Raw genomic sequence first — 13787 nt, 5'->3', positions numbered from 1 at the left:
ATTCCGATTCATTCAGATCACTATCAGTTTCTGAGATTCTCTTTCCTAGACAAGCATTACCAGTTTGTGGCTCTGCCGTTTAGCCTAGCAACAGCTCCAAGGATTTTTACAAAGGTTTTCGGTGCCCTTCTATCTGTAATCAGAGAACAGGGTATTGTGGTATTTCCTTATTTGGACGATATCTTGGTACTTGCTCAGTCTTCACATTTAGCAGAATCTCATACGAATCGACTTGTATCGTTTCTTCGAGAACATGGTTGGAGGATCAATTTACCAAAGAGTTCGTTGATTCCTCAGACAAGGGTAACCTTTTTAGGTTTCCAGATAGATTCAGTGTCCATGACTCTGTCCCTGATGGACAAGAGACGTCTGAAATTGGTTTCAGCTTGTTGAAACCTTCAGTCTCAATCATTCCCTTCGGTAGCCTTATGCATGGAAATTCTAGGTCTTATGACTGCTGCATCGGACGCGATCCCCTTTGCTCGTTTTCACATGCGACCTCTTCAGCTCTGTATGCTGAACCAGTGGTGCAGGGATTATACAAAGATATCTCAATTAATATCTTTAAAACCGATTGTAAGACACTCTCTGACATGGTGGACAGCCCACCATCGTTTAGTTCAGGGGGCTTCTTTTGTTCTTCCAACCTGGACTGTGATCTCAACAGATGCAAGTCTGACAGGTTGGGGAGCTGTATGGGGGTCTCTGACAGCACAAGGGGTTTGGGAATCTCAGGAGGCGAGATTACCAATCAACATTTTGGAACTGCGTGCAATTTTCAGAGCTCTTCAGTCGTGGCCTCTTCTAAAGAGAGAGTCGTTCATTTGTTTCCAGACGGACAATGTCACAACCGTGGCATATGTCAATCATCAAGGAGGGACTCACAGTCCTCTGGCGATGAAAGAAGTATCTCGAATACTTGTATGGGCGGAATCCAGCTCCTGTCTAATTTCTGCGGTTCATATCCCAGGTATAGACAATTAAGAAGCGGATTATCTCAGTCGCCAAACGTTACATCCGGGCGAATGGTCTCTTCACCCAGAGGTATTTCTTCAGATTGTTCAAATGTGGGGACTTCCAGAAATAGATCTGATGGCTTCTCATCTAAACAAGAAGCTTCCCAGGTATCTGTCCAGATCCAGGGATCCTCAGGCGGAAGCAGTGGATGCATTGTCACTTCCTTGGAAGTATCATCCTGCTTATATCTTTCCGCCTCTAGTTCTTCTTCCAAGAGTGATTTCCAAAATTCTAAAGGAGCGTTCGTTTGTTCTGCTGGTGGCTCCAGCATGGCCTCACAGGTTTTGGTATGCGGATCTTGTTCGGATGGCTACTTGCCAACCGTGGACTCTTCCGTTAAGACCAGACCTTCTATCGCAAGGTCCTTTTTTCCATCAAGATCTCAAATCCTTAAATTTGAAGGTATGGAGATTGTACGCTTGATTCTCAGTCATAGAGGTTTCTCTGACTCCGTAATTAATACTATGTTACAGGCTCGTAAATCTGTATCTAGGAGGATATATTATCGAGTCTGGAAGACTTACATTTCTTGGTGTTCTTCTCATCATTTTTCTTGGCATTCTTTTAGAATTCCTAGAATTTTAGTTTCTTTAGGATGGTTTGGATAAGGGTTTGTCTGCAAGTTCTTTGAAAGGACAAATCTCTGCTCTTTCTGTTCTTTTTCACAGAAAGATTGCTAGTCTTCCTGATATTCATTGTTTTGTACAGGCTTTGGTTCGTATAAAACCTGTCATTAAGTCAATTTCTCCTCCTTGGAGTTTGAATTTGGTTCTGGGGGCTCTTCAAGCTCCTCTGTTTGAACCTATGCATTCGCTGGATATTAAATTACTTTCTTGGAAAGTTTTGTTTCTTTTGGCCATCTCTTCTGCTAGAAGAGTTTCTGAATTATCTGCTCTTTCTTGTGAGTCTCCTTTTCTGATTTTTCATCAGGATAAGGCGGTGTTGCGAACTTCATTTAAATTTTTACCTAAGGTTGTGAATTCTAACAACATTAGTAGAGAAATTGTGGTTCCTTCATTGTGTCCTAATCCTCAGAACTCTAAGGAAAGATCGTTGCATTCTTTGGATGTAGTTAGAGCTTTTAAATATTATGTTGAAGCTACTAAAGATTTCAGAAAGACTTCTAGTCTATTTGTTATCTTTTCCTGTTCTAGGAAAGGTCAGAAGGCTTCTGCCATTTCTTTGGCATCTTGGTTAAAGTCTTTGATTCATCATGCTTATGTTGAGTCGGGTAGAACTCCGCCTCAAAGGATTTCAGCTCATTCGACTAGGTCAGTCTCTACTTCCTGGGCATTTAAGATTGAAGCTTCGGTTGATCAGATTTGCAAAGCAGCAACTTGGTCTTCTTTGCATACTTTTACTAAATTCTACCATTTTGATGTGTTTTCTTCTTCTGAAGCAGTTTTTGGTAGAAAAGTACTTCAGGCAGCGGTTTCAGCTTGATTCTTCTGCTTATAAATTCAGTTTTTTTCATTATAAGATTAAAACTTTATTTTGGGTTGTGGATTATTTTTTCAGCGGAATTGGCTGTCTTTATTTTATCCCTCCCTCTCTAGTGACTCTTGCGTGGAAGTTCCACATCTTGGGTATTTATTATCCCATATGTCACTAGCTCATGGACTCTTGCTAATTACATGAAAGAAAACATAATTTATGTAAGAACTTACCTGATAAATTCATTTCTTTCATATTAGCAAGAGTCCATGAGGCCCACCCTTTTTTTGTGGTGGTTATGATTTTTTTGTATAAAGCACAATTATTCCAATTCCTTATTTTTTATGCTTTCGCACTTTTTTCTTATCACCCCACTTCTTGGCTGTTCGTTAAACTGATTTGTGGGTGTGGTGAGGGGTGTATTTATAGGCATTTTGAGGTTTGGGAAACTTTGCCCCTCCTGGTAGGAATGTATATCCCATACGTCACTAGCTCATGGACTCTTGCTAATATGAAAGAAATGAATTTATCAGATAAGTTCTTACATAAATTATGTTTTTTCAAGTCTGAAGCAATACTGACCAATTTGATGGAATTTACAGATAATATCTTAAAACACAGGCTAAAAAGTGTTACAGAGGTCTGAATGCAGGGGGAGGAGGGGTGTTGTAAAAATCATGATGGGGGTTTAGGAGATAGTGTGAGTAAAATATTACAGGCAGGGGAAATGTATGGTAAATAATACACAAAGCATATACTGACATAACGTTAAATATCAACATAGAATCCATATGAATAAAGAGGGGAAATTAGGTATACAGGGGACTATAAAATTGTCGAAAAAAGGGTTCATTTCAAAGGTTTTTCTTTCCGTGGTGTTTTTGAAGTTGCCTCTGAGAATCTTGATCTTGAGGTTTTGGATGGGGTGGTCAGGTTGGGTCAAATGGTGACCAACAGGGGTACAGTATTTTGATTCACAGTGGTTTTTAAATTGTCTGTGTACGTTTATCCGAAGGTGCACTTTTTGGCTTGTTTCTCCAATATAACATCCCACTTCACTTGCAGTGCAATGTATCATGTATACCACATTTGCAGATATACATGAATATTCCCCTTTAATGTTATAGGATTTGCTGTGCTGCTTTCACAAATGTGTTGACATAGTTTGCAGAAAGCTTTGTTGCAGCATTTGGTTCCATTCTGGGTGTACTTTTTATCAAGGAGTAGCTTTCTGTGGACCTGGTTAGGTTGGGTGGTTGTCTGAGTGCCAGGATAGGGTTTTTTGGAAAGATTTTTTTGAGTGTGGGATCCTCTAAGAGTAGTGGCTGTAAGTCTTTTATGATTTTTCATATTCCTTCTACAGCACGGTTATATTTGACAACTAGTGGGATACTTAATATGTATTGTAGCAAGTGTTCACGTGGGGTATTAAGGGCAGAGTTCATTTGTTTGTTTATAACCCTTGTTATAATCATAAAAGACTTACAGCCACTACTCTTAGAGTATCCCACACTCAAAAAAATCTTTCCAAAACCCCCTATCCTGGCACTCAGACAACCACCCAACCTAAAACAGAAACTGGTCCACAGAAAGCTACCCCTTGATAAAAAGAACACCCAGAATGGAACCAAGTGCTGCAACAAAGCTCTCTGCAAACTGTCAACACATTTATGAAAGCAGCACAGCAAATCACAAGAGCAAATCCTATAACATTAAAGGGGCATATTCATGTATATCTGCAAATGTGGTATACATGATGCATTGCACTGCATGTGAAGTGGGATGTTATATTGGAGAAACAAGCCAAAAACTGCACCTGCGGATGAACGTACACAGACAATTTAAAAACCACTGTGAAACAAAATACTGTACCCCTGTTGGTCACCATTTCACCCAACCTGACCACCCCAGCCAAAACCTCAAGATAAAGATTCTCAGAGGCAACTTCAAAAACACCACGGAAAGAAAAACCTTTGAAATGAACCCTTTTTTCCTTTCTTTCCTTTCTCCTTTTTTTGACTATTTTATAGTCCCCTGTATACCTAATTCCCCCTCTTTATTCATATGGATTCTATGTTGATATTTAACGTTATGTCAGTATATGCTTTGTCTATTATTTACCATATATTTCCCCTGCCTGTAATCTTTTACTGACTATCTGCCTGTCTCCTAAACCCCCATCATGATTTTTACAACACCCCTCCTCCCCCTGCATTCAGACCTCTGTAACACTTTTTAGCCTGTGTTTTAAGATATTATCTGTAAATTCCATCAAATTGGTCAGTATTGCTTCAGACTTGAAAAAGAAAGACACTCTTCCGAAAGCTTGTCATCTTATAAATATATAGTTGGTCTAGTCCAATTAAAAAAAGTATCATTGCTCAATGCAATACTCTTGTTATTTTGATATCTAAATTTCTGGACTAACACGGCTACTCCAATCAACGTGTATATATATATATATATATATATACACACACACACACAATATAAAAAGTCTACACACCCCTGTTAAAATGGCAGGTTTCTGTGACGTAAAAGAAATTAGACAAAGATAAATTATTTCAGAACTTTTTCCACCTTTAATGTGACCTATAAACTACACAACTCAATTGAAAAACAGTGAGTATGTGTGTGTGTGTGTGTGTGTGTGTGTATATATATATATATATATATATATATATATATATATATATATATATATATATATATATACATACACACACATACACACATACATACACACATACACACATACATACACACATACACACATACACACACATACACACACACACACTATGTGTGTATGTCCCAAGTGAAGTGGAAACACCAAAGGGCAGACGGGTGGATTAGTGATGATTTTCTCCTAATGTGAAGTACAGAACTTGTGTGTGTATATATATATATATATATATATATATATATATATATATATATATATATATATATATATATATATATATATATATATATAAATGTGTGTGTGTGTGTGTGTGTATATGTGTGTGTGTGTGTATATCAGAACAGTCAATGTAGGCTCCATCTTGAAGCACATGTTTGGGTATCTTTAGACCCTGACAGGAGCCAGAAAGATTGTTTGCAGAAAGAAGAGGCGTCTTCTGAATGACATTGCAAAGTGTGCTCCCACAATACATCTGTGCAAGAGGCATCTCATGTCATCTTTGTTTGGGTGAATGTGGCATTTTTTAATTTGTCTTCTGCCTTATGTTTACTATACCCAGGGCTGAGAGCAAAACTAGTCCCAAAGAAGAGAGGAAGAAGAGCACTGGTAAAGGAATCTTTAGCTCCTCTCGGTATTCTGAGGAAGAAACTTACCTTTCTCTCCTGAATATATCAGTCACATTTTACCTAAAGACCATATAAGCTTAAATAAGTGATTATTATATTTTCATCAAGCAGGGCCATAATATTGCTGCACTCACTAAACATATAAGCTGGGACAGTGGGAAAAACAAATGAGCATAACAGCTCATACAAATTGTGCTGCCCATCTGCCAAGTGCCCCAGAAACAGCAGAAATAAAATTTTCATAACCTGGAGAGAAGTTAGGGTTTTGGGTTTCGATCCATTCCATTTAAAGGGAATGTGCTGTTTTTGATGGTGGTTGCTGCCAGTATGAACTAATAGTCATTTCTCTTGTTAAGTGTATCCAGTCCACGGATCATCCATTACTTGTGGGATATTCTCCTTCCCAACAGGAAGTTGCAAGAGGATCACCCACAGCAGAGCTGCTATATAGCTCCTCCCCTCACTGCCATATCCAGTTATTCTCTTGCAACTCTCAACAAAGATGGACGTAGTAAGAGGAGAGTGGTGTATTATAGTTAGTTTTTAACTTCAATCAAAACTTTATTTTCAAATGGTACCGGAGTGTACTGTTTTCTCACAGGCAGCATTAGAAGAAGAATCTGCCTGTGATTTCTATGATCTTAGCAGAAGTAACTAAGATCCATTGCTGTTCTCAAATATTCTGAGGGGTGAGGTGACTTCAGAGAGGGAATGGCGTGCAAGTTTTCCTGCAATAAGGTATGTGCAGTAAACATATTTCTAGGGATGGAATTTGCTAGAAAAATGCTGCTGATACCGGATTAATGTAAGTTAAGCCTTAAATGCAGTGATAGCGACTGGTATCAGGCTTATTAACAGAGATACATACTCTTATAAAGGTGTAATATAAAACGTTTGCTGGCATGTTAATCATTTTTATATATGTTTGGTGACAAAACTTATTGGGGCCTAGTTTTTTTCCACATGGCTGGCTTGATTTTTGCCTAGAAACAGTTTCCTGAGGCTTTCCACTGTTGTAATATGAGTGGGAGGGGCGCAGCTAGAATTACAGACTGAGACACTCTGCTTCCTTCTGCATGATACAGGACATCTCTGAAGGGCTCAAAAGACTTCAAAGTCGTGTTTGAGGAGGGTAACAACCACAGTAGACTGTAGCAGTTGTTGTGACTGTGTTTAAAAAACGTTTTTGTCATTTCTTATTCCGTTTTTGGTATTAAGGGGTTAATCATCCATTTGCAAGTGGGTGCGATGCTCTGCTGACTTGTTACATACACTGTAAAAATTTCATTAGTGTAACTGCCTCTTTTCACTGTTATTTCAAATTTTGTCAAAATTTGTTTCTCTTAAAGGCACAGTAACGTTTTTTATATTGCTTGTTAACTTGCTTTAAAGTGTTTTCCAAGCTTGCTAGTCTCATTGCTAGTCTGTACAAACATGTCTGAAACAGAGGATACTTGTTCATTATGTTTAAAAGCCATGGTGGAGCCCCATAGGAGAATGTGTACTAAATGTATTGATTTCACCTTAAACAGTAAAGATCAGTCTTTATCTATAAAAGAATTGTCACCAGAGGGTCTGTCGAGGGGGAAGTTATGCAGACTAACTCTCCCCACGTGTCGGACCCTTCGCCTCCCGCTCAAGGGACGCACGCTAATATGGCGCCAAGTACATCAGGGACGCCCATAGCGATTACTTTGCAGGACATGGCTGCAATCATGAATAATACCCTGTCAGAGGTATTATCCAGATTGCCTGAATTGAGAGGCACGCGCGATAGCTCTGGGGTTAGACGAGATACAGAGCGCATAGATGCTGTTAGAGCCATGTCTGATACTGCGTCACAATATGCAGAACCTGAGGACGGAGAGCTTCAGTCTGTGGGTGACGTCTCTGAATCGGGGAGACCTGATTCAGAGATTTCTAATTTTAAATTTAAGCTTGAGAACCTCCGTGTATTGCTTGGGGAGGTATTAGCTGCTCTGAATGACTGTGACACAATTGCAGTCCCAGAGAAATTGTGTAGGCTGGATAAATACTATGCAGTGCCGGTGAGTACTGATGTTTTTCCAATACCTAAAAGGCTTACAGAAATTATTAGTAAGGAGTGGGATAGGCCCGGTGTGCCTTTTTCCCCACCACCTATATTTAGAAAAAAGTTTCCCATAGATGCCACTACACGGGACTTATGGCAGACAGTCCCTAAGGTGGAGGGAGCAGTTTCTACTTTAGCAAAGCGTACCACTATCCCGGTTGAGGACAGTTGTGCTTTTTCAGATCCAATGGATAAAAAATTAGAGGGTTACCTTAAGAAAATGTTTATTCAACAAGGTTTTATTTTACAGCCCCTTGCATGCATTGCGCCTGTCACTGCTGCGGCGGCATTCTGGTTTGAGGCCCTGGAAGAGGCCATCCATACAGCTCCATTGACTGAAATTGTTGACAAGCTTAGAACTCTTAAGCTAGCTAACTCATTTGTTTCTGATGCCATTGTTCATTTGACTAAACGAACGGCTAAGAATTCCGGATTCGCCATCCAGGTGCGTAGGGTGCTATGGCTCAAATCCTGGTCAGCTGATGTAACTTCAAAGTCTAAATTACTCAACATTCCTTTCAGACCTTATTCGGGCCTGGTTTGAAAGAAATTGTTGCTGACATTACTGGAGGTAAGGGTCATACCCTTCCTCAGGACAGGGCCAAATCAAAGGCCAAACAGTCTAATTTTCGTGCCTTTCGAAATTTCAAGGCAGGTGCAGCATCAACTTCCTCTGCTTCAAAACAAGAGGGAACTTTTGCTCAATCCAAGCAGGCCTGGAAACCTAACCAGTCCTGGAACAAGAGCAAGCAGGCCAGAAAGCCTGCTGCTGCCTCTAAGACAGCATGAAGGAGCGGCCCCCTATCCGACAACGGATCTAGTAGGGGGCAGACTCTCTCTTCGCCCAGGCGTGGGCAAGAGATGTTCAGGATCCCTGGGCGTTGGAGATCATATCTCAGGGATATCTTCTGGATTTCAAAGCTTCTCCTCCACAAGGGAGATTTCACCTTTCAAGATTATCTGCAAACCAGATAAAGAAAGAGGCATTCCTAAGCTGCATACAAGATCTCCTTGTAATGGGAGTGATCCATCCAGTTCCGCGGTCGGAACAAGGATAGGGGTTTTATTCAAATCTGTCTGTGGTTCCCAAAAAAGATGGAACCTTCAGACCAATTTTGGATTTAAAGATCCTAAAACAAATTCCTCAGAGTTCCGTCATTCAAGATGGAAACTATTCGAACCATTTTACCCATGATCCAAGAGGGTCAGTACATGACCACAGTGGACTTAAAGGATGCCTACCTTCACATTCCGATTCACAAGAATCATCATCAGTTCCTGAGGTTTGCCTTTCTAGACAGGCATTACCAATTTGTAGCTCTTCCATTCGGGTTGGCTACAGCCCCAAGAATTTTTACAAAGGTTCTGGGCTCTCTTCTGGCGGTCCTAAGACCGCGAGGCATAGCGGTGGCTCCTTACCTGGACGACATCTTGATACAGGCGTCAAGCTTTCAAATTGCCAAATCTCATACAGAGATGGTTCTGGCATTCCTGAGGTCACATGGGTGGAAAGTGAACGAAGAAAAGAGTTCTCTATCTCCTCTCACAAGGGTTTCCTTCCTAGGGACTCTTATAGATTCTGTAGAAATGAAAATTTACCTGACTGAGTCCAGGTTATCAAAACTTCTAAATGCTTGCCGTGTTCTTCACTCCATTCCGCGCCCCACGGTGGCTCAGTGCATGGAAGTAATCGGCTTAATAGTAGCGGCGATGGACATAGTGCCATTCGCGCGCCTGCATCTCAGACCGCTGCAATTATGCATGCTCAGTCAGTGGAATGGGGATTACACAGATTTGTCCCCTCTATTAAATCTGGATCAGGAAACCAGAGATTCTCTTCTCTGGTGGTTATCTCGGACCCATCTGTCCAAGGGTATGACCTTTCGCAGGCCAGATTGGACAATTGTAACAACAGATGCCAGCCTTCTAGGTTGGGGTGCAGTCTGGAACTCCCTGAAGGCTCAGGGTTCATGGACTCAGGAGGATAAACTCCTCCCAATAAATATTCTGGAGTTAAGAGCAATATTTAATGCTCTTCTAGCTTGGCCTCAGTTAGCAACACTGAGGTTCATCAGATTTCAGTCGGACAACATCACGACTGTGGCTGGCTTACATCAACCATCAAGGGGGAACCAGGAGTTCCCTAGCGATGTCAGAAGTCTCCAAGATAATTCGCTGGGCAGAGACTCACTCTTGCCACCTGTCAGCAATCCATATCCCAGGTGTAGAGAACTGGGAGGCGGATTTTCTAAGTCGCCAGACTTTTCATCCGGGGGAGTGGGAACTCCATCCGGAGGTGTTTGCTCAATTGGTTCTCCGTTGGGGCAAACCAGAATTGGATCTCATGGCGTCTCGCCAGAACGCCAAGCTTCCTTGTTACGGATCCAGGTCCAGGGACCCAGAAGCGGCACTGAAAGATGCTCTAGCAGCGCCTTGGTTCTTCAACCTGGCTTATGTGTTTCCACCGTTTCCTCTGCTCCCTCGTCTGATTGCCAAGATCAAACAGGAGAGAGCATCGGTGATATTGATAGCGCCTGCGTGGCCACGCAGGACCTGGTATGCAGACCTAGTGGACATGTCATCCTTTCCACCATGGACTCTGCCTCTGAGACAAGACCTTCTAATACAAGATCCTTTCAATCATCCGAATCTGCTTTCTCTGAGACTGACTGCATGGAGATTGAACGCTTGATCCTATCAAAGCGTGGCTTCTCCGAGTCAGTAATTGATACCTTAATACAGGCACGAAAGCCTGTCACCAGGAAAATTTACCACAAGATATGGCGTAAATATCTTCATTGGTGTGAATCCAAGAATTACTCATGGAGTAGGGTTAGGATTCCTAGGATATTGTCCTTCCTCCAAGAGGGTTTGGACAAAGGACTATCAGCTAGTTCTTTAAAGGGACAGATTTCTGCTCTGTCTATTCTTTTACACAAGCGTCTGGCAGAAGTTCCAGACGTTCAGGCATTTTGTCAGGCTTTAGTTAGAATCAAGCCTGTGTTTAAACCTGTTGCTCCTCCATGGAGCTTAAACTTGGTTCTTAAAGTTCTTCAAGGGGTTCCGTTTGAACCCCTTCATTCTATTGATATCAAACTTCTATCATGGAAAGTTCTTTTTCTGATGGCTATTTCCTTGGCTTGAAGAGTCTCGGAGTTATCTGCCTTACATTGTGATTCTCCTTATCTGATCTTTCATTCAGATAAAGTTGTTCTGCGTACAAAACCTGGGTTTTTACCTAAGGTGGTTTCTAACAAGAATATCAATCAAGAGATTGTTGTTCCATCATTATGTCCTAATCCTCCTTCAAAGAAGGAACGTCTTTTGCATAATCTAGACGTAGTCCGTGCCTTGAAGTTTTACTTACAGGCTACTAAAGATTTTCGCCAAACATCTAACCTGTTGTCAGAAGGCCTCGGCAACCTCTCTTTCTTTTTGGCTTCGGAGTATAATCCGTTTAGCCTATGAGACTGCTGGACAGCAGCCTCCTGAAAGGATTACAGCTCATTCTACTAGAGCTGTGGCTTCCACCTGGGCCTTTAAAAATGAGGCCTCTGTTGAACAGATTTGCAAGGCTGCAACTTGGTCTTCGCTTCATACTTTTTCCAAATTTTACAAATTTGATACTTTTGCTTCTTCGGAGGCTGTTTTTGGGAGAAAGGTTCTACAGGCAGTGGTTCCTTCCGTTTAAGTTCCTGCCTTGTCCCTCCCATCATCCGTGTACTTTAGCTTTGGTATTGGTATCCCACAAGTAATGGATGATCCGTGGACTGGATACACTTAACAAGAGAAAACATAATTTATGCTTACCTGATAAATTTATTTCTCTTGTAGTGTATCCAGTCCACGGCCCGCCCTGTCCTTTTAAGGCAGGTCTAAATTTTTAATTAAACTACTGTCACCACTGCACCCTATGGTTTCTCCTTTCTCTGCTTGTTTCGGTCGAATGACTGGATATGGCAGTGAGGAGAGGAGCTATATAGCAGCTCTGCTGTGGGTGATCCTCTTGCAACTTCCTGTTGGGAAGGAGAATATCCCACAAGTAATGGATGATCCGTGGACTGGATACACTACAAGAGAAATAAATTTATCAGGTAAGCATAAATTATGTTTTGTACTGCACTATGTTTATAAACCTACCCGTTACACTGGGTTACGCAAATGTTTAGCCAAAGCATAAGAACCAGAAATGCATCCGAGTGTCTATTTTATTGTTTGTTACCTCACACTAATACCTGTGCGTTTTTGTCTTTAGTGCTTCCAGATACATTAAAGCTCAACGGGAAGAGAGGACGTCAGGCAAGGGTCCATAATGTGACTGAGGGAAGCTCCTTCCAGCTACAGTGCCAGGCTTCTTCTCAGGACTCTTCACAGCACACACATCTGTCCCTCAGCTGGGAGCACCAGACTGCAGGATCATCACCCAGGGAAGTTGTGTCCCTCACCCAGCTTGGGCGTCTGCATCCTGGCCCTGGGTACGAGGAGCGGTATAGCAGTGGGGAGGTGCGACTAGATACCGTTGGAGCAGATGGATTCCGGCTGACTTTGAACAATGTCCTCTTCTCTGATGAAGGGGAATATTCCTGTGTGGCCAGGACTTGGGTTCAAGGCCCTGAGGGGTGGGAAAGCATCCAGGAGAAGCGTGTGGATGTTTCCCGTGTTGATGTCCGGCCCATTGGTAAATACTATATGATTAAATAAATTACGTTCAATGGGAAGCGGCACATTTTTTTTCATTATATAGAAATTCATAATCCAGTTTTTTTTTATTTATTTTAGCTTTTGTTTTTTGTTTTCTCACAAATCTCCTGTTTACTTGGGTGGATACATTAGAAAGGAACCTAATGTGTCCTGTAACTCACTATAGCAGGGCAGTCTTGGATATCACCGTACTTATCTTCAGTAGTTAATACGCATTCTCTTTTCTTATGAAGCCACGTTACATACAGTATATCGCTAATTAAAGGGACCTAACATTGTGTCTCTCACTATAGCAGGGCAGTCTGGGATATCACCGCACTCATCTGCAGTAGTTAATACACATTCTCTTTTCTTATGAAGCCACGTTACATACAGTATATCGCTAATTAAAGGGACCTAACATTGTGTCTCTCACTATAGCAGGGCAGTCTGGGATATCACCACACTCATCTGCAGTAGTTAATACGCATTCTCTTTTCTTATGAAGCCACGTTACATACAGTATATCGCTAATTAAAGGGACCTAACGTTGTGTCTCTCATTATAGCAGGGCAGTCTGGGATATCACCGCATTCATCTGCAGTAGTTAATACGCATTCTCTTTTCTTATGAAGTTACGCTACATACAGTATATCGCTAATTAAAGGGACCGTCAAGTGAAATCTAAGCCATCACAAACAATTTTTAAAGAATTTTCCAGTTTACTACTATTACAGTTGCTTTGTTTCTCTTAGTGTCCTTTGTTGAACAGTAAACCTAGTTAGGCGCTGAGGAGCGTGCTTTTGTCTTCAGCACACTATGGCAGCAGTGTTTACAATTTGTATAATGCTGCTACTATTTTTTTTTCCAAACACTACTGCTATAGTGTGCTAAAGACTGGGTTTACTCATTAACAAAGGATACCAAGAGAACAAAGCAAATTTTGTTATTGGGTGTAAATTGGAAAATTGTCTAAGTTCTTTAATTTAGATTTTACTGTCCTGCTTTAATTAATATGGAAACATTCATTTTAATGCTTAATGCCCCTTTAAATGTAAAAACAAATGTACCCTGGGCACTTTAATGCTATATCAGTCTGGGTACACACTCCCAAAACCTGTTAATACTCAGCGCTGTGCTAACTTTATATGAAGGGACACCAGGGTAATCTTTTGTGTGTGTGCCCAGTCTGTTTGTTTTAGTTTTGTGATGCCACTATTTCCTACCAAGTCATAATGGCGATGGAGATTAA

General features: G+C 41.2%; 1 protein-coding gene across 1 annotated transcript in view; it reads left to right on the top strand.

Moving 5' to 3' along the window:
* Window positions 1–13787, top strand: part of PTGFRN (prostaglandin F2 receptor inhibitor) — a 188335-nt gene that overhangs the window by 131962 nt on the left and 42586 nt on the right. The window contains exon 3 of the mRNA XM_053705760.1: window positions 12111–12533. Within this exon, the coding sequence (XP_053561735.1) occupies window positions 12111–12533 (423 nt within the window). The remainder of the gene's footprint in view (window positions 1–12110; window positions 12534–13787) is intronic.

Source organism: Bombina bombina, chromosome 3 (genome assembly GCF_027579735.1).
Source record: "Bombina bombina isolate aBomBom1 chromosome 3, aBomBom1.pri, whole genome shotgun sequence".
NCBI classification, from domain to species: domain Eukaryota; kingdom Metazoa; phylum Chordata; class Amphibia; order Anura; family Bombinatoridae; genus Bombina; species Bombina bombina.
The sequence above is the reverse complement of the archived record's forward strand: the minus strand, read 5'-3'. Positions and strand labels throughout refer to the sequence as shown.